Source organism: Ictidomys tridecemlineatus, chromosome 11 (genome assembly GCF_052094955.1).
Source record: "Ictidomys tridecemlineatus isolate mIctTri1 chromosome 11, mIctTri1.hap1, whole genome shotgun sequence".
Taxonomy (NCBI): domain Eukaryota; kingdom Metazoa; phylum Chordata; class Mammalia; order Rodentia; family Sciuridae; genus Ictidomys; species Ictidomys tridecemlineatus.
Window position 1 is genome coordinate 12,757,254 of NC_135487.1, and position 21,307 is coordinate 12,778,560.

The 21,307-nt window shown below is 56.2% G+C and overlaps 1 protein-coding gene across 5 annotated transcripts in view; it reads right to left on the reverse strand.

Annotated features, from left to right (window-relative positions):
- Nucleotides 1-21,307, reverse strand: part of Tmco4 (transmembrane and coiled-coil domains 4) — a 75,467-nt gene that overhangs the window by 29,114 nt on the left and 25,046 nt on the right. For all 5 annotated transcript variants that reach the window (XM_078025458.1, XM_040288012.2, XM_005317534.5 and 2 more), the window contains 5 exons: nucleotides 12,435-12,567; nucleotides 4,761-4,858; nucleotides 4,496-4,639; nucleotides 3,881-4,000; nucleotides 265-429 (listed from right to left, as the gene is read on the reverse strand). In XM_078025458.1, the coding sequence (XP_077881584.1) occupies nucleotides 265-429; nucleotides 3,881-4,000; nucleotides 4,496-4,639; nucleotides 4,761-4,858; nucleotides 12,435-12,567 (660 nt within the window). The remainder of the gene's footprint in view (nucleotides 1-264; nucleotides 430-3,880; nucleotides 4,001-4,495; nucleotides 4,640-4,760; nucleotides 4,859-12,434; nucleotides 12,568-21,307) is intronic.

Here is a 21,307-nt window from a genome sequence, read left to right on the forward strand (position 1 = left end):
CTGGGGCACAGCCAAGTTGACACAGGAGCAGGCCCAGCTGAGAGGAGCGTACCCAGCCTCACTGCTCCGGAGCTATAATAAGTGACTGCTATTTGGGGCCGTGGAGTTCTGGGGGGCTCGCCACGCGGTGGTCAACGCGTCTTCACTGGACAGGCACATTCTGTGGTGGCTGCTCTCCTGTCTCTTCCCATAAAGACCATGAGCTCCTCACATACAGGAATGCAGCACCTGGGGGCGGCCATGGCTGGGGGGCGGGGAACTTACCAGACAGCACAGTGTACTTGAGGGCCTCCTGGGCCACCATGTTGGCAAGACCACTGAGGATGGTCTCCAGGGCGTTGCCCAGCTCCATCAGGTACTTGGCCTCCCAGGCCAAGCAGTACTGCTCCTGGCTTCGAGCCAGGGCCGACCAGGGGGCGCTGAAGGTACCTGGGGACAACACAGGTCGGTGGCGACTCTCCTGTCGCAGTAGTGGATGATCCACAGGATCCACTAAACCAGACGGGCAGCGACCAGGGACTGCTCACCCCGGGGGCGCAGACAGGAGGCCCATCGTGGCCACCGTTAGCGGAGCAGAGAGGCACTGAGCCGCCCTGTGAGGCAGCCCCAGGAGCGCGTTCAACTCCTGCACACACTAGTGGGTAGGTGACCTTGGGAATATCACTCTCTGACCTTGAGCCTCACTTTGCGCACTGTGAAGTGAGGGGATAGATATTAGTTATGTCCCTTCACAGGGTGGTTGTGAGGAGGAAGTGTCTGCTGTCTATGTCAAGCGTCATTGGATCCCACCCTGGGGAATTAGTTCCAGCACTGAGCCACCAAGAGTGGGACCAGCAGGTGTCTGTGTGTCTGCGGCATCTGGTTCAACCAACAAGTAGCTGGAGACTGGGGAAGAGGGGCTTGGCCCAGCTTGGCTGGGGAGTCCCATTTTTCTGGGCCTGGATTTCCTTACCTGAGAAATAGAAATGGAAGACAATCGTGGGTGGGCGAGGAGGCGCGGGGCCCTGGTGGCCTGTGTCAAGCAGGGGCACGACCAGGGCTGCTGGCCTCCCTTCCTCCTGCCCCGCCACAGAGGGGCACCTGATCTGCTCCCCCTGTGGCCCAGGGGACTCCTCCCAACCCCACCTCAAACCCGCCTTCAGCTCCAGGGTCTGACGTGGGCCCCCCTAGCTCGCTCTCCCTGGCCCTGCAGAGCCCAGTCGCCACCGGGCAGCCTTCCTGGCCCCTTCCCTGCTCCCGCCACCTTCCCTGGACGGTGCTCATGACCGGCTCAAGTCACAGCTCATTTTCCCATCCTACAGTTGGAGCGGCCTCTCCTGCCATCTGGCTCACGCTGCGCTCTCTAAGCCAAGTCATCCTGACAGGAAACAGGAAGGATGAAGGCAGACGGGGCCTGGTCACAGACCTTCAGGCTGGACGTGAACCTCTGCTTGCCTGGCCTGGAGGCCCCGCTGTCCCTCGCAGGCTGCTACACTGGGACATCTCCCATCTGCAGGGCCCTGCCTCAGCTCTGCACCACCTCAGGGATCGATGGCCTCTAGTTAAGGATACAGTGACAGGCAGTGACAGGTGGCAGGTGCAGCCAGGAGAGCCGGGCCTTGCTGCTGGCCTGGGCTCTGCCTCAGCACCACGGCTGTCTGCCCTTGTGACTCACAGTGAGGTGCGATGCCCTTTGGAACCTGGTTTCTTTTTTTTTTCCTAAATATGTTTTCTAGTTGTAGTTCGACACAATACCTTTACTCTATTTATTTTAATGTGCTGCTGAGGATCGAACCCAGGGCTTCGCACGTGCTAGGCGAGTGCTCTACCACTGAACCCCAGCCCCATTTCTACATCTATAAGGATGGGATCATCGTCTGACTCACGCCGATGTCCACTGGATCACAGGAGAGGCTGCGTGGGCTGTGTTATATAAACTGTGAAGTGCAGTCCTGCCTTGTGACGCCCTGTGGCCAAGAATATGGGCTGAGGAGTGTCATGAAGTGGGGAATCTTGCCCCTTCCTGACTAGCTGGGTGGCCCTGGTGGCTTTTATGAGTTTCCTCAACTATAAAATGGGGCTGTGGTGATGCTCGCCTCCGGGGCTTGGATAAGGTGGTCAGTGCCTGGTTTGTGGCTGGTGGTCAGCTACAAAGCTATTATTGTTATGATACGCGATTATGATTACTAAAGACGTGAGCAGAGGGAAGCCCAATTATTCTCATCCCGAGTCCAAGCAGGTCTGAGACAGCACTAAGGCTTCCAGAAGACAGAGAAGCTGTTTATTTTCTCCTCCCTGCACTTTGTCTAACTTGGTCATATTTTGTACAGTCGCCTCTCTGTGTCCCACACTGCACTCGAACAACTAGAAGAGGACAACGAAGATGCTTTTCTTCCCCAAAAGTGAACTTGACCTTTGGCCTGGGGTCAGGTCAGTAAAATAAAACCCAGATTTGCTTTCCATCCTGGTCAGAGTTGTAAACTCTTTTACTTAGACACTTGTTCGTGTTCCCTCCCTCCTGCCGGAGAGTGAAAAACAGGAGAACGGAGACCCTGAACAGCGGTCGGGAGAACTGGGTTCCAGCGCTGCCCCTGCCACCTACCCCCTCTAGGCTTCCTCTTCCCACAAGTCAAGACAGGAACAGCCTCTTTCTCCCTGAGCAGAGTGGGACGACATGACGTCACACACATCCTGGTCCCACTCTGCAGGTGCAATGCCTGACTCAGGGCAGGCAGGAGCCCAGTGCCCAGGCAATGTGGAGACCCTCTGGGGGGGGGTGGGTCTAGAGGTCACAGGTCATAAGCCGGGGCCTCCAACACCTCTAAATGACACCTCACTTGCTTTCTTCCATGTTGTCTAGGAGAGCTGTGGCTGTCCCCACTGGGATCTCAGCACGCATGCCTGGGTGTGCGTGTAGGTGTGGCTGTGGCTGGGAGTCCCGGGCTCCCCTGTCCTCTCTCTAACAGAGGACTCGCTGCCGAGCCTCCAGCTGGACAACTGCAAAGGGGAGCCAGGCAGCCAGTGGACGGAGGCTGGCAAGTCCTCCAAGCCACCCTGGTCGATTGCCCAAGGCACGCACACCCAGATGCAGATGTCTGTGGGATGCCCCCTAGAAACCAGCCGCGCGTTATCTAGCTCAGCCTCATCTTCGTAGCAACCCTAAAAGGCAGGAATTTGCTTCCTTTGACAAGTGAAATCAGAGGAAGTCAAATAACTTGCTTGAAGTCAATGGCCAAGTCATACTGACCTCTCCCCAGGTGACTGAAACCCTTGACCACCTTCTCCTTGCTCAAGGACAAATTCAAGTTCCTTCGTGGTGTGGCCCCAGCACACTCCTGCCTGCTGGGCCCAGCTAACTCCAGCCAGCTCTTAGCTTCAATGTCACTTCTTCCAAGGACCTATCCCCAAAGCACCCCATACTTCCCCTATTGTACCACCCATAAAGTTTCCCTATAATCACTTGGTCTTATGTGTTCTGCAGGAACAGAGGCCGTGACTGGCCACCCACCACTGAGTTCCTAGGGCCTGGCTTTGCTCCTGGTACGTGGTCATTTCGATACTTTATAAATACTTCTGGCGGGTGAATAGACGGATGGTGGATGGTTAGAGGTGGGTGAGTGATCGCTCAGTGGGTGGGTGGATACTCTGAAATGCTGCTGGATGGATGATGGTCGGGTGATGGGTGGATGATGGATGATGGATGGGTGGGTGGAAGGATGTGGGACAAAGTTACGTCACCTCTCTGGGCCTCAGTTTCCTCCTCTGCAAAAATGGAGCTCTCCTTACCCACCCCTAGAGACACACGCAGGTAAGAACCTAGCCCAGGTCTGGCCGGCAGCTGCAGGCCCAGCTCCACCACCACCCGCCCCCCTCCGAGTCCTCCTCCAGTCCCGGTCCTTACGGTATTTGCCGGACGCGAGCCACCCAGTGATGGCGATGGTGATGTGCAGCTGCCTGCCCTCCGTCAGGGGCAGGAACGTGAACTCCTCAATGGCTCCCACCCGCTTCTTCATCTTGTATCCTGAAGAGCAAATGGAGGTGAGTGGGACCTGGGGCTGTTGGTCAGAGGGGCTGTCTGTGCTCAGACGGCGGGCACCGCGGGTTTACCCTGCTCCTGCCCGGTCCTGGTTTTGTCGTCCACCTGTTCAGGTACTCTTGGTGAGAGTGACTGTCAGCGGGGAGTGATGCTCACTTGGGGACCTGGGTGGGGATCTGGGTGACTGTGGGCCATCGACACAGGTGAGGCAGGTACAGGAAGGGCGGCTGTGTCCTCTCTGAACATGAGGGAGCCCGTGTGTCTCAGTGAGGGGGGACACCAGCTTGTCAAACCTGGCCTCACCCGGGCCCTTGCCGAGTTCCCTCTCACCCTGGGCCAGTTCCCTCTGAAGCCTGCTGCAGGTGTGGGCAGGGGCGGGCCCAGAATGACAAACCCAGGCTGCCCCTGCCTCCCCAGGAGCCATCCCTGGGGCCACACTGGGAAGAAATCCTTCCCAGCTGCCATCCCAGCGAACCTCACCCGTCAGGCCAGCTCCCGCTGCACCGAACAGAGAGGTCATGACGGCGATGCCAGCTGCTGAGCCCAGCGCTGCCGCCCCAGCGCTGCCGATGATGGTCGCAGCTCCAGCAGCAACGAGGGGGGCAGCCAGACCGCCGGTCACACCTGCAAGGAACGCAGCCGGGAGGCCAAGGTGGGCATGACCGCTGGGGCCGCTTCCCAGCAGACACTGGGGCCGCCCCCTCGGCGCCCAGCACATCCCTGGCGCCTCTCCAGCGGGCCTTACCGATCAGGGTCCCTCCTCCGACGGTGGCCAGGCCTATCAGGAGGTAACGCTTCCATTTCCTCCGGGTTTCTCTCTTCTTCCGGGATGCCTCAGCCATCCTGGGAGAGAAGAGGTTGGGCTTCTGGGCCCCCGATGCCCAGGATCCCTCGGGACCTCCCACCGTGCCAACCCCCCAGCCGCGGCCAGTGGCGGGTAGGTCAGAGCCATACAGAGTAAGAACCAGCGTCGCCCTGGGCCCATCGGTGGTTTTAAAAAGCTGAAAACTTTGCAAAACCCAACTGGGGAATCTCAGCGTATATATGGGGTGCACACTTACCCAACAGATCCATCCTAATAGGTTTGCAATTTGAATAATGAAAAGACAAAAAAAATAATAATAATAGCAAGAGAAGCACAAAAAAATACCATCCAACAGATGGACCTTCGATGAGTACAAAACAGCACCCCAGACTCCACCGTCTCCGGCCTCCCTTCCTCTCTCCCCACGCTGACACCGGATTCCACCTCCCTCTGGGACGGGTGGAAGAACCACTTCACAAGGGAGTGCTTGACTTTGAAGCAGTAACTAGGCTCGCTGAGACTCAAAATGTAAACCCTACGCAATCTGGCAAAAGGAAAGTCCCCGGAGTGAACGAGTGTCCCCCAAACAGCCCTGGTTAGTGCCTGGGTGCCCGATGTCCCATCTCTTGGTTGGACATTCAGCCCTCGGGTGCTCTGAGGCCGCCGGGAGCCAGAGGGGAGGCGGAGGGCGGGACAGAGCCGTCATGATGTGGGAACTCTGCACTGAAGCTGGAGTTTGGACAAGGACTCAATGCGGAGTGAGAGCAAATGACAGTGATGATAAATGATAAAAAAAAAAGGTTAATATTTAGTGAGGGCTTCTCCCTCCAGCTACTGTGCTGAGCACGTCCCACACTTTATCTGATTCCCAGCGGTTTTATTATCACACACACATTAGAGATGTGTTTGGATTTAACAGCGGCTGCTTCCCAGGGGCTGCGGGGGTCCATTAAGAGGTCCCCTGGGAAGCTTGTGGCCCGAGGGCTGGTGCTCTCAGAGTGCCGGGTCTAACGCCCCCTGGCCCTGCGCCTCTGTCTCCTGTGGTGTACAATGGTGACAATAAGGTGGCCCTCACCGTTGCTTAGTGGAACCTGAGCTCATTCCTGCTGTGCCTATTGGGTCGACTGCGCTTAGTGTGACTAGGCACAGAGCGGAAACCCACGCGCCCAAGCCCGCAGTCGTTTCCTCCCTGGGCTCCCTTGTGCAAGGGGAGTCAGCTGCGCACCCTGAGCTGCCACCTCTGTGGCTTTCTGCCAGCTCCCAGGGGTAAAGCCCGGCACTGCCTGCAGAGCCGCAGAAGCCATCGCCTCTCAGCCTGGGTGGCCCTGGTGACCATGTGCAGGGTAAAGGGAACCAGCGGCCCACATCTGGGCACACGGGGGCTGCTTTCCCGGGGTGGAGACTTTTGGGGGCAGCGTTGGAAGGGAACTCATTCACTCCAGAGCCTCGTGCAGGCTAGGCAAGCGCTCTGCCTCTGAGCCGTGTCCCCAGTCTCCTTAGTTGAACTTTATGTCGTCAGCGGAGTGGGATGACGTGGAACCGCAGTCATCTGCAGAGACGCCTGAGGGGAACCTGAGGTCAGGATTGACTGGCAAACACAGGGGTGACTTCTACCTCCACTGCGGTGGTGGGCGGGGCCACCAGGGTCCCTCCCTGTGGGAAGATTGTCCAATCACGACCCAGTGTCCTGGGGGATGGGTTTCAGGACCCCCGGATGCCCCAATCCACGGTCGCTCAAGTCCCTTATATGAAATGGTGCGGTATTTTCTTAGAACCTACACACATCCTACTGTAAACTTTAAACCATCTCTAGATTTCTTATAGTATCATGCAAAGGCTATGGGAATAGGTGTTCGACTTACTGTTTGGGGGGTAAGGACAAGGGGAAAATGTCCCTGCATTTTCACGAGACCCAATCCCCCCCTTCTTTTTTTTTTGGTACTGGGGATTGAACCCAGCAGGACTTTACCACCGAGCTACATTTTCAGTCCTTTTTTACTTTATTTTCAAGACAGGGCCTCTCTATATTGTGGAAGCTGGCCTTCAACTTGCGATCCTCCTGCCTCAGCCTCCCAAGTTGTTGGGATTACAGGCATGTACCATTGCGCCTGGTGAATTTTTTATGTTTTAAGTTATAGATGGACACTATACCTTTGTTTATTTTTTGTGTGGTGCTGAAGATGGAACCCAGTGCCTTATATTGTGTTAGGCAAGCGCTCTGTTACTGAGCTACAACCCCAGCCTCAGCGCCTGGTGAATTTAAAAATAATTTTCATCCGTGGTTGGTTGAATCTGAGGATATGGAACCTGCTGGCCGACTGCACGTCCCTGCCCTGGGTGGTCATGTGACCTATTCTAACTGCTGAAATGCAGGCAAAAGTAATGGTTGCTAATGGTGGAGCCTTTAAGACTGCAGGAGCCTGCTGGGCCTATAATTCCAGTGACTTGGGAGGCTGAGGCAGGAGGATTGGGAGTTCAAAGCCAGCCTCAGCAACTTGGTGAGGCCCTCAGCAACTTCACGAGACCCTGTCTCTAAATAAAATATTTTAAAAATCTCTGGGGATATGACTCAGTGATTAAGTGCCCCTGGGGTTCAATCCCCGGTGCCAAAGAAAACAAAAACTGCCGGAGGTGGCTGTGTCTCCTTTGGCTCTGAACTGGGACCAGCATCATTCCAGGCAAACTGGAACTCAGAACCAAGCCAATGTGGGTGACAGTCACAGCCAACCTGCAGTGGACACATGGTATGGGCCAGACCCGAGTCTTCAACGCCGGCTGTTGGGATCTGGGCCTTGTTCGTTACAGCAACCAAGTCTACCTCTCCTGATGGCTAGAACCCCACTTTCTCTGTGCCTTTGCGCAAATTGCTTGTTCCTCCTGAGTTTCTTCATTGAACGAAGGAGCATAACAACAGTGTGTGATTCCCAGGGGTCGGGGAGGCCAAAATGAGGGGAGCCTTATGGTCAGTGGCATATGTAACCATCCAGTACATACGCCTGTCGCTGTTATCGTCCTTTTATTATCACAATCATTTCCTCCTAAACAGGGGCTGGTGATATACTTTGCCCTTTGATTGCTTTGCCCCTTAATTGGATAATCCTTCATTCAGTTCAAAGAGGAAGGTTGGAAATCATTGATTTTTTTGGCCGAGCTCAAGACCCGATGGAAAAACAAAGGCCAGCTGGTGACAACGTCCAACAGGGGCACGTACCAGGACCTGCACGTGGCTCTGAGTCAGCAGCGCCTGCGTTCAACAACCACTGGCTGGGGAGTGGGCAGACACTGGGGAGGGGTGTCTCGAGCCCAGGTCTGCTGGGGCACTCAATTTTTTTTTCCAGTATTGAGGATTGAACCCTGAGGTGCCCCATCCCCAGACTTTTTTTTTTTTGAGACAGGGTCTCACTAAGTTGCTGAGGCTGGCCTCAAACTTTCAATCCTCCTTCCTCAGCCTCCTGAGTTGCTGGGATTACAAGTGATCACCACTGCATCTGGCTACGGAGTTGGCCAATTTTTCTGAGCCGTGTTTTCCTCACTTAGGAAAAAAACATGGGAAATGACCCCGTGGGGGTGAGGAGAGCGCGGCGCGGCGGTTGCCAATGTCAGGTGGCAAAGTATGACCAGGTGCTGGCCCCCTGCTTCCCTCTTGGCTGTTAAGACTTCAGGATAGTGTCACCTCCTCAGTGTGCCGCTCAGGACCTCTGAGTCCCGCCCCTGCCTCCCACCCCTTCACCTCCGTCACTTCCTAGCTCACGCTCTCCTCTGCAGAACTGGAACCACTTGCAGGTTCGTGGCCTGTGCCTGAGCTCCGTCAGGCCCCGGGAGCGCAAGGACCTTCTCTCCTTCCCGCGTCCAGCTTGACATCACTCATCCTCCAAAAGTCAGCTGGTGCGGGACGCCTCCTCCAGGAAGCCTCCCTTGAGCCCCAAGGTTGCTGAAATCTGTGACTCTGAGTCCCCTGAACCTTCTGTAGCATATTTATCGGGAACTCTAGGCCAGTGTTTGCAAAGGTCCCTGCTAAAAGAACCTCTGGGCATGAGGATGAGGAAGCTCATCGGTAGCACCCCTCCAGGGATTCTGCTCTATCCCAACTTTGAAGGTGGCTGGGCTCAGTCTTCAGGGCACAGGCCAAGCCATCTCCGGCTCTCTATCCTCTGCAGCTTGCCCTGGGCCTGGGGCAGGGGGTGCTCAGGAAAGGTTTCTTGAATAGAATGCAATTATTCCAACAAAGATTGGGGGTGACCCCCTTGCTGTGGCGACACAGCCTGCTATTTGTCATGAAAACCAGAGGGGCACTGGGTGCTGCGGTGCACACCTGTAATCCTAGTGACCTGGGAGGCTGAGGCAGGAGGATCAAAAGTTTGAGGCCAGTCTGGGCAATCTAGTGAGACCCTGTCTCAAAATAAAAAAATAAAAAGGGCTGGGGATGTGGCTCAGTGGTAAAGTGCCCCTGGATTAAAACCCCAGTACAAAAAAAAAAAAAAGGGAAAACAGAGGGGCACAGATCAGGTGTTTTGGCTAAATAAAAATGTGCAGTCAGAGCGTAGATCAATCACAGTCTGAAAACTTTTGTGATTACTTCCCATTTGTTATTTTTATTTTATTTTTTGGGTGACGGGGATTGAACTCAGGGACACTCGACCACTGAGCCACATCCTCAGCCCTATTTTGTATTTTATTTAGACACAGGGTCTCCCTGAGTTGCTTAGGGCCTTGCCATTGCTGAGGCTGGTTTTGAACTCGTGATCCTCCTGCCTCAGGCTCCCGAGCGGCTGGGATTACCTGCGTGCACTGCCGCACCTGGCCCATTTGTTGTTAAGAAGCTCATTCAGACTAGACATGGTGGCTCTGAACCCTAGCTGCAAAGCTCCTGAGTTATTCCTGGCACTGTCTGCTTCTAGATTCCTCCTAAGGTGACATCTGCACGTCCCTGGTAGCCAGACAGTCATCACTTTAATCTGAGTTGATGGAGGAGAGCACGTGGCCTGATTGGAATCAAACCATTGAGCAGTGTCCGCGGGCCTGGGCGGCTGTGTGATTCCAACGCCTGGCTCCAGCACAGCGAGTCCCCTTCACAAAGATGACGGGGTGGGTGACAGGCCTCCTCCTGCTTTGTGTGATTATTTAAATGTTTATCAGAGTTTGCTAATTGGAAAAGGAGGTATTTTTCCTAGAGTTACTTCGCCGAGTTATTCTGGCCTGACAATCAGCCGACTGGCCACTCTCCCTTTTAGTGTGTGCACGTTCTTAGCAACCCTTTGCTACATGAAATGAACACACTTCCTGGTCGTGGTTAATTATCCCAGATCTCACCCCCCACTCCCCCCAGCTACTCCTGCTGATGGACTTTCAGCGGCTAACGCTCAGGAGGTGACGTCTGCGCTAAGTCACATCTAGAACGCATCCTCCCTTTTCCTCGGAAGCACAGATTCAGATGACTCCAAATCCAGGTGACAGCTCTGTCCCTCTTATATAGACTTTGCCCTGTGCTTAGACACGAGGGCAGCCCGTACCAGCATATGATCGCTGGCCACCCTCACGTCTGTCTGGATCACTGGAAAGGAGCTCGGGTTGGCTTTCCCTGTCACCAGAGCAGAGCCAAGGCCACGTGGAGGCTTGTGGGTCAGATCCCCAGCTGAAGTCAGAGACACCCAAGACCAACGCTGCCCGTCTCATAGGGCCACGAATAAACCTCACTGCCCTCGGCTCTCCCAGGAGGGCTGCTCCCCACCCTGAGGTCCTCCCCTCCTCTGGGCCTCTGAGCGCCCCAGCCCACCACCTGCTTTGTTGTCCTCACCTTCTCGGCTTCACAGACAGGGGGCGCTCTCTCCCCCAGGGGCCCAGGGGTCCTTTCCTAGTCAGAGCTCAGACAGCCCCACAAAGAATTCCCTTCACTCCCCTCTTCAGCATTCAGGAGGGAACCTGGGACTGCCAACCCGGTCTCGAGGGATCCAGTCAATGACCTTCAGACTGGACACGGTGGCTCTGGACACTAGCTGCAAAGAAGCACCTCCCAGAATCACGCCGCTTTGGAATTCATGGGAATCTACCTGCCATTCGATCCCCTAATCGCAAAAAGAGAGGGTTGGTACCCAGAGAGGACAAGCAGCCTGCCCAATGTCACACAGAGAGCTGGTGGCAGAACTGAACTGAAATCCAGGCCCCTTGGTAGACCGATGCCGTGTCTCCGCGGGGCCTCAGATCTTCCTGGAGACCACAGGCAGAATCTGAGAGGTCTTCACAGTCCCTAAAACTACATCCCCCCCCCCGCCCCGGGGAAGGGTGCTTATGCAATAACAACACAATTATAATCATTTCATTGAAAACAGCACATCATGAGCTTTATGGACCAGTCACTCCTTCCCAGGCTCATGTGAAGCGCTTTACACGTATGAACTCATTTCAGACCCACAAGAATCTGAGGAGGAAAGTCCCACTGTTATCCCCATTTTGCACAGGAGGACACGGAGGCCCAGGGAGTTTAAAACTGGCTCAAGGTCCCATGGCTGGTAGAGTTAGAACGTCTGGTTTCCATCTTCCCTGATCTGGCGTGACTGATATCATCAGAACAAATCCCCCTGGGTAAAGCACTCCTTCCTGACAGTAAGATTTCTAAGTAGGAGCAGAGAAGTTCCTTAATTTCAAGGCTCCAAGACCCGGCTAATTTCTCCTACAGCCCAAGAGCCGGGCAGCCCTGGTGACTGTCTGGCCCAGGCCTCTCCTTCCAGACGCAGCGCTGGGAGGCAAGCAGGGACGGTTCTAGGTTAATTCCACAAATCACCTTTGCTCCTTTCTCAAGGTGCTTTGCCCCATAAACCCTGGTGGAGGCGGCTCTGGCTCTGAACTTGACTTCAGGGCTAAACTTCCAACTGGGCTGAGCTGGTGTGGCCGGGCTGCTCAAAGACAGACACAGTGGATGAAGGGGACCAGGGCTGGGCGGACGTGCCTGGTGCCAGCCGTCCTCAATTAGGCTGCGACAAGGGGATTGATTTATGGCCCTGGGGTTCGATTCCCTTTTACAAAGAGCTGGCCGAGTCCCCAGGGTCATTTCCCTCGCTTCTGCTCTAGAGCTGATGGGCTCAGGGAAGGGAAGGACAGGATCCTGTGAGCACCTGCCGCGTGCCAGCTCGGGGACAGGCACTTGGTGTGGTCACGGTCTTCTTTCCCAGTGACTCTGGGAGGCTGTTGGTCCTTCCTGATTTCTAGGTAGGACTGTTTCAGTCTGGAGAAAGGAGGCCGCCTGCTCGAGATCCCATGGCACTGGGTGTCAGAAGTGGGATCTGAAGCCGGGTCACCTGGGCCCAGGGACAAGCCGTCACAGGAGCGTGAGTGGAGCAGGGTGTTAGGGACGTGGGGTGTTGAAGTCATCGATTCCAGGCCTTAACATTCATTCATCTGATTCTCTCTTCCTACAAATGAAGACTGAGGCCCAGAGAGGGCATGCGGCTTGCTTAGGTCACACAGGGAGTTGGGCTACCACTGGGACTCTGTCCAGTGCTCCTTCCACCCACAGCACCATTTCTCAACTGGCAGAGGGGGCTCTGATATCTGCAAAGTGCAGACTCCCTCAGGTGGAATCTGTGCTCCCTGCCGGAGTTGGGGGGGGGGCTTTCTTACTCAGATTCCTCCTCCTTGGTTTCCTTCAGACTCTCAAGGAATGTCTCTTCAAGGACGTCCAACTCCTCCAAGGACACCTGGAGCAGGGAGGTCACGTGGCAAACGAGGACTCTGGCCCGGGCATCATAGCGCCCTCGAAAGAGAGAACATGGGGAAAAAAATCAGCAGTTTAGGTTTTAAACACTGAGATGCCAACCATGGTGTAATTAACAAAGGCCAAACCTAGAAACAGCCTACCCACGAGGCTCTGTGAGTTATAAAACAGCACCGCTTCTAGAATGGAGTACTATGCAACCATCAAAATGTTAACCAAAAGCTGGGTGGTTCTCCTCACCAGTCCAATGGACGAAGATCCGTTATTTAAATCCCAAGGTTGGGGGGGAGCTGGAGATGTGGCTCAGTGGTAGAGTGCTTGCCCAGCGTTCATGAGGCTTTGGGTTCAATCCCCAGTAACACACACACACACACACACACACACAAACACACACACAATCCCCAGAGTGGTAAGAAAATGATAAAAACTAGTGCTCAAAGACACTGCTACCGGGAGTGTACCATGGTACCAACTTTGTGACAGGAAATTTGGCAACTATGTATCCACTTTTTAAAAAAGGGTAGATCCTCTTTGTCCCACAAGTTCCACTTCTGAAATTCTCAACTTCAAAGAAAACAATTCTTAGTACAGAACATATTTGGCAAACAAAAGCACCAATGAAAGTAAAGTCCGGGTTTAGGACATGAAGTTGGAAATAATCTGGAGATTTCTAACGTCAGGGAGTTAAATACACAATGTACATCCCGCCAGGGGACGCTGTGGGGTCCTGATGAAAGGGGTTCCAGGGAAACTCTGTAATAAGGTTTGAAACGAGATTGCTCAGACAGTAAGACAAATTTTAAAGGTGGATGGAAGACCGATTCCCTGGTGTGTCCTGGGGTCCCAATTAGGACACGGGACACCACAGAAAACGGACCCGTCGTGAACCTGGGTGGACTTTATAACTGGAAAAAATAATCTCTCAAAATTCAGCCACGAGTGTCCATCTGAACTCCAACTACACAGTCCAGGAAGCTGAAAGACGATCCGAATACCCGGTCAGTAAGGGACGAGGGGTCAGAAAGGGGTAAAATGAGCCGATTCTCCTGAGAACACCAGGACAGCGCTGTCCACACAAGGTGGCCCTCGTCCACCCAGCCCTGATTCCACACTGGCCTCAGCTGCCACCCCCTCCACTGGCCAGGTGATGGGTGGCCCCCATGTGACCTCCTCTTGGGGGGCTCAGAACACACCACCTAACCGCCAAGCCAGGCGTGGGGGTCTCTGCACCCTCCTGTCCCTCACCCTCACGCACAATGTCCCTAGCAACTTGTGTCCCACATCCAGCTCTTTCCACCCTGCAGCACCCACCCGGCTCAGGCCAACGGCAAATCCACAGTGGGTCCTCTGCTCTGTCCATCTCGGCCCACAGAGCCCAGCCTCTGCTGGCAGCCTGCATGCGGGGACCAGCCTCCCCCAGCTCCCTCCCTTCCTCAACTCCGACTCCCAGCCCCGGGCACACATGTCACCCAGGTGCCTGTCAATTGGACAGTCTCAGTTTTAACCTTTTCTATCTAAGGGGCCTTGGATCTCTTCATCCCTCTGATCCCGAGATAAGAAGCATAAATCGCAGAAGTTGGTGGTGCCTAGAGACAGTGGAATTTCAATAAATTTTTCTTTACAATAAAAAAAAGTATAAATTGCCACTTTGTGCGAAGCGAGCTGTATTAGTTTCCCGTGGCTGCTGTAACAAAAACCAGGCTGAGGACAATACAGATGGGTCACCGCACAGTCCTGCGGCCAAATATCTTAAAATCAAGGCTGTGTTCCTTTGGAGGTTCCAGGAGAGAATGCCCCCCTGGTCCTGCCCTGTTTTCCCTCTTAGAAGGACCCGGGGATTCCGTGAGCCCTGGATGGCCTGGGATCATCTCCCCGCCCCCAGATGCCTCCAGCTTCAAAGTCCTTTGGCCACAAAAGGTCTGTTAAGGGTTCCGGGGATTTGGAGGTGGACACCTTTGGGGACATTATTCTGCCTGTCACTTTAAGCCTTGAACTTCTATTTCCCCCAAGACGCGGCTCAGCCCCCAGCTCCTCTTGGAACCTCCTGGCACCGAGGGTCTGTGGTCGCCACCCCGGGCTCTCTTGGGGACTGAACTGGTCTGCGTTCTCCTAGGCCCAGGCCGGCTGTCGGGATGCCCACCCCTGCACCCACCTCGGGCGAGGCACACGTGTTTCCCGAGTCCTGACTTAGAGGACCCTCCTTTCCCTGGCCTGGGGTCCCCGAGGGAGGGACTAGTCAACGCCACAGGCCCCGAGGTTGTGAGGTTGGAGGTTTTGGCTTTTGCAGAAATCAGGTTCTTCCTGGCCTGGGGCCCTTGGAGCCAGGCATGGTGCCCAGGGTCCCTGGGCGAGGAGCTGTCTACGTGTCGGGGGACAGACAAGAGCCCGGCTCGGGGTTCCTGGGCTAATGACGGCTCCGCAGCCACAGCAGCTCTCTGAGGCAGGGAAACCGCTGCCCCCAGGTGATGTGGACAGCGAGGCTTGGCCTGGTGATTAATGGGCGGCCTGATAACCAGAGCTCACTCAGGCTCCACGGGTCAGGGCTGCCGTGATTCAGCCTTCGGCAGACGGCCGCCAGGTGCAGGGTGATTAATGCTCCCTAGAAATGTCAGACTGGGGCTCGGTTCCGTGGAAGGTCACTCCCAGCGTCCAGGCCAGTGGCTGCTGGTCTGAGGCAGGTGGGTGGGGTCCCGAGCCCCAGGCTGCCAGGAACGCTGGGGTTCTCCAGTCTTGGTACCACTGCCCGCTGCCAGGTGCCAACTCCCCGATGCAGGGCCTGTCCACCCCTCCACTCTGGGGCTGAGGCCAAAGGCCCGGGCACCCTTCTCGACTCCTCTGGTGTCCTCATCCTGACGTCCAACCTCCCAGGTCCATTCTGGGCCCATGCATTCATCTCCACTGCCACCACCTGCCACCTCACAGTAAAATTCACACTTCTTCCCACGGTCTGCAAGACCCCTTCCTGCTGCCCTCTCCCATCCCATCTTCCATCCAGTATCTGTATCTGTCCTTCTGAGACGCCAAGCTCCTGCCTGCCTCAGGACCTTTGCACGAGTGGTTCTGGGTACCTGGGAAGTTCCTTCCCCAGAGCTCTGCCAGGCTGGTGCTTTTCCACTGATGAAGCCTCAAATATCAACTTCTTGGAGAGGCCAGTGGCTCCTGAATGGGAGTAGCCCCTCTCTTGGTCACCCTGTCCCCATTACCCTGTTTCCTACCATTGTTCTATCTGGGAACGGATGGTTATGTCCATGGTTATTGTCTGGCTCAACCCATCAGAGTGACAGTCACACAAGGACAGAACCTTTGCCTGGTTCCTTGGTCTCCCTGTGCCTGGGACAATGTCTGAGTTAGTAGGTGCGCCGTTAAGATGCGTTGGCTCATTAACTGAAGTTCTCCCCGGCCGGCCGGGTCCTCTGCTGTGCCCACTCACCCCAAGCAGCAAACAAAAAAACCTTTCCGCTTCCCACGTCCTCTTGAGACTTACTGTTTCCAGAACTGTCCCAGTCCTGCTCCCCCAGGGCACACGGGGGAGAGAGGGGACTCGGTGGCTGAGGCCTCTCCTCCTCCGAGTGGGATCTTCTCTCCCGGTGGGGAATTCCCCTAAGTGCCCGAGCCTGAGTGTCCAGAGCCCTCTTTTGAGACCTGCTTGTGGCTCAGTTTCCTTCCTCAAAGGCCACCTCCTCCAGGAAGCCCTCCCTGGCCCACTGCACTGCTCTCTGCTTCCTTACCGTGAATGACTTCTTCGCCTCACCCCCTGACACCTCCAGCTTTGCTTGCCTTTCTCTCCAGAATTTAAGTTCCAGATTCACTGGGCGTCCCTAGCACGTGGGCCCCTGTCCCTGACACTTGGGCCCCTGCGTAAAACAAAACAGCTTTGATCATCTTCCCACAAGCGGGTCTCTGTTGGGAGAGGTCTAAAACATGGCGGTGGTGACGCTGGGGGGTCTCTGTGTCCCCTTCGGACAGAAGTGTCCCATGGCTCGTGAGCGACTGATCTGGAAGCTTCATTCAGCCGCTGGTTGCTCTGAGTCTGAGCCTCCTGCTCGGCGGGCACAGGGTTCCCAGTCCTCCGACCACCCAGGAGGCAGGTGGTGACAAAAATCTTATCAAAGTGGAGACAGGCGCAGCGTGCTCTGGCCACCGCCCAGGTTCACCTGCCAGCACGTCGCAAAGTGGGCAGTCTGACCACAGAAGCTGTGCCCTTGAGCCCCCTGGTGACCTGGAAACCAAGGTCAGGGCCAGCAGGACAAGGTCTTCCACACTCGCCGGTCCCTCCCAAAGCAGCCTCTGACGTGGATGTGTGGCAGTGGGTGCTCCGTCCCTGGGGGCGGCCCTCACCAGCAGCAGCACCCTGGGCTCCTGAGGTCCCCTCTAGACTGGAGATCCACGGGCAGGGTGCCTGCGTGTCCTTACAGCCAGGGACCTTCAGAAGTCCTTAGCCCAACAGTGACGTGGTGATGTGGCGTCTTCACCCCACGTTGGGGGACGGGGGCGTCTTGAACTGCAGTGTCATGAAGGTCGCCGGGGAGCCGTGAACACTGTCTCTTGCTGGACACGCGGAGGTCTGGGGAGGGGCTCTGGAAGTTGTCCCTGTGCCCAGCCCCCCGGGGGATTCGGAAGCAGGTGTTTCCTACTCCAAGAGACAGAGCAGGGGGCTCTCCTGCCCAGAGACCAGCTCTTCCAGGTCGGAGGTGGCCTGGATCACTCCTGCCCCGAGTCAGGAGTGTGACCAAGAGAGCCTCCTGCACCTCGGCAGGGAGGGAAACCAGCACCTGGGCCTGACCAAGTGCCGGAGCTTGCTGAGCCCCCCTCCTTCCTAGGAAGCATGACGATGCCCCGTTTTGCCAACTGAGGGAAGAACACACGCAGAGAGGTTAAGGAACTTTCCCAAAGTCACCCAGCTGAGAGAGCAATGGATGGCGATCCAGGATCCTCTGAGACGACGTTTCTGCTCATCCCACTGTGGCTGTCTTCTACAGGCAAATCCCCGGCTCTTGAACAAGGGGCTCTAGGACAAGCCCACACGGCCAGCTGCGCATCCGATCCCCTGGGCACATGGGTCACAGTCATACTCAGGGATGACCCTGGGCCATGGGCCACAGGCACACTGAAAGTTGACAGATGACCCAGGAGGCCAGTTCTTTGGAAAGGGAGAGTTGGGAGGTTGGAGGATGGAGGGCAAACCAGGCATCGGCCCTGCCACCAGGGGGCAGGAGTGTGCCATCCATGCCCAGCTGCCCACCGGACCCGCCAGCACACCCTGGGGGGAGTCCGGGCAGCCCAGCGGGTCCCCTGGGTGGGGAAGCTGGGAACACTGCCAGAGCCAGCCGGGACTGGAATGCCCATTCCCGGGCCCTGGCCCAGCGGCCCCTCTCAGCACAGCCGCTGCACGATGCCCCTCGTTGTCTGGTGTGGTTTTACGCATCGAGGATGAGCGGTGCCTCTGGAGCTTGGCACCAAGGCACCTACTGGGAGAGGTGCAGGGACCACTTGTGGCTTCCTCTGGGAAGAGACTGCTGTCAATCCCAGCCCTTGGGGGCTTCCCTCCAGACCAAACTAAAGGAACCCAGAGGCAGAAACTTCACCCCTCGTTCCAGAGACCGGGGTTGGAGAGTTCATCCGACTACCTGCTGGCCGAATGGCTCCCGGCGAGTCTCTTGACCTCTCCGAGCCTCCATTTCTTCATCTGTGAAACCGGAACAAGAACGCTTCCTCTTTTCTTCTTCTGGTGCTCAGGATGGAACCCGGGGCCTCCTGTGTGCTGGGAAGGTGCCCTGCCACTGTTCCACATGCCTGCTCCAAAAGTACTTTAAAAACCGACCTGGCTGTGGTTTGCAGTGCGTCTGGCCAGCACCTGGCACACAATAAGTGCACGGTAAATAGTAGCGAATACCCGCCGTGGTGTGGTGAACTGTCACGTCTCCATCCTGTCTGGTAAGCCCGTGGCCCTGCTGCTGTACCAGGGTGGGGCTCTTGGTCTCTTGGCCACACATATCGCTGTCAGCCCTGCCCGCTCTGCGGCCATCCCTCGATTCACTGGCTTCTCTCAGCCTATTGCTTCTGAGAGTTGGTTATTGATCCCCTTCTTCCCTGATGTGGCTTTTTTCCCAACCCCACGTCGCCCTGCCTGAGCAGGGGTCTGAGCTTCTGCGTGGGCCCAGGGTCTCCACTTTGGGAGAGAGGGCCTGGCTGGGGGCCCCTCTCAGGGCAGCGGTTTCCTTCTTGGGCACTGATTCCTGCCCTGGACAGTCAATGACGCTACGGAGGCTGACAAGCTGACTTCAAGACTGGCCGGGGTGGGGGCAGAGGGCAGAGAGGAGGGGCCCTTCCTGAGGCTCCTCCAGCTCCGCCGTCTCTGATACAAATCAGCAAGATGGACGGTGCTCTGGGGGCGCCAGGCCTGGCACCCGACCCTCATTCTCTGGCCTCTTAAACCAGCCGTAGGGAGGAAGTCTCCACACATTGCCGGGTCGATGAGAGCGAATTAAAAGCTGGACCCCCACACACACACCTGGGTGGGACAGTTTTCCCTTTTGTAAAATGGGTACAGTCACAGCAACTACCTCCGAGGCTCTTTGTGAAGCTTCAACAATTAGTACCTGTGAGGAAAGCACCTGGCTCAGAGCCAGGCATACCGTAGGTGCTCAATCAGTATCTGCTGTCAGAGTGACTCCCAGGGCCTTGCACAAGGTGGGTACACACAGCAGGTGTGCAGCCCTTATTTGCTAAGTGGATGAACCACGCTGTTTTGATATTGATGGTAAATCAAGGACTCCGACGGACTAAAAAGGGACTGAGGATGTGGCTCAGTGGTTAAGAGCCCTGGCTTCGATCCCTGATATCAATCAATCAGTAGATTTTAAAAAAAATCCTGTAGCACACAGGCTCCCCACCCTGCCCAACCTCTGTCCAGCAGTCGAGTGGCCCGTACTTCCATCTCCGGGCTGCTGACCTTCATCACAGCAGACCTGGGCTGAGAGCGGGCAGGACACACTCCACGAGAGGAAAATGATTTCCACTTGCAAAACATCCCACCAGCCGCCAGCACGCAGCCTCCGTGGCCAGGATCCCTGAGCTGTCAGCTAAGCTTCCAGGGGTTCTGAGCCACGCAGCTTTCACGTTGACTTCCTGGGCCGATTCCATGATCACTCACCCGCTCACACCCGCGCCCAGGGAGGGAGCCTCCTCTGCCCGCGCCTGCTGCGGCTGTAAGACACTTCTGTGTCCCTCTGTCTGTCCTGACTTCTTCCTTCCCTTCTTCTCCCCATTCTTGTATCCATCCATCCACCCACCCACCCATTCTTCCTTTGTCTCTCCCTCACTCCAGCAATTACCAAATGCCCACCATGTACCCCTCAATGTCACAGAGGCCGGGACACCACGGCCAACCAGCCAGCCAGGGGCTCTGCCCTCAGGGAGACCGTGGGGAAGGACGTGGGCAGCTGGCTCAAGCAGGACAGTGACTTTCTCCCTGAAAGATCCTTGACTGTTCTTAGAACAAAAGATCTTGGAAGCAGGAAACAAAGTCCTTTTGGATGGAACATCTGGCTCTGGCTCTCGCCCCTGATTTGTATTTGAGATTGCAATCCAGAGAGATTAAGTGGCTCCACCAAGGTCACGCAGAACAGGAGTCCTAGAGGCAGCATGCGAATCTGCAGTTATTCCCCCAGGTCACCCGAGGAAACTGGGCAGAGACGTTCAGTCATGTGCCAAAGGGAGCTTGGATTTCCACCCGGGGGCAGGTTGACTTCCGGGGTTCAAATTCAAGTGCTCCTTCTGCCCTGTCCTGCACAGGTGGCTCAGCACGGGTGGCTGTTCTCAGTAGAAATGGACAAAGCGGAGCTGGTGTAGGAGCGGCCCAGGAGAACACCGCCGGGCAGGTGGGAAGGGGCAAGATGGGCTCTCTAGACTCACTCAAGCCACTGTGTGTCTCTGGGAGAGCCAGTTTCCCTCTCTGGGCTTCCTCCATCTCCCCCCCCCCCCTCAATAAGAGCAGATCATCCAGGTTGGCTGGAGGGGCGAGTCCCAGGTCTGCCAAGTGGGAGCAGCAGCCTCAGCCCCCTCCTGGGGTGGAGGGTTATATGTCCGCACGAGTCCCTGGGACCCTGCCTGGTGTCCATGAGAGGTGGCTTTGTCGTGACGATGACTACCCTGTTAGGCTCTGCGTGGTGGGGTGCTGCCCTGCTCCCCGCAACCTGAGCCCCGGCCACGTGCAAACTCAGCCTCTCTCCAAGGCAGCCCACGGGCCGGCCGGGGCCGTTCTTCCCTCACTCCTGATTTAAAAGAAAGAAAGACGCGATCCTCGTCATGCAGTCTCTGAGGGACAGCTCTGGCGACCGCGGGGGGGCAGGGCAGGAGACGCTGCAAACCTGGGGTCCAAGGCCACCTCCTCTGCCCGCTCAGGGGCCGCCCGCCTCCTTCTCTGCCTGCCTGAGGGTGGCGGCTGGCCCTGTCACCCTGTGAGGTCCCACCGGGCTGTAAGACATGGGGTGAAAATGCTTCTTTTGGATAGAGATTTGAATGTTCCCCCAAAACCCACGTCAGAAACTGAATCCCCAAGGCGCCAGGGTTAGGAGGCAGGACCCCAAAAGCTAACTGAGCCATCGGGGATGGATGTCATCACCATGGGGGGGGGGTGTCACCACTAGAATGGGCTCATTGTCACTGAGGGGTTCACTACCACGGGGCGCGTTCCTGAGAAGAGGACGAGTTTGGAACCCTCGTGCCCTCCCACCTTCTGCTATGGGGTGACACAGCATGAAGGCTCTTGCCCCATGCC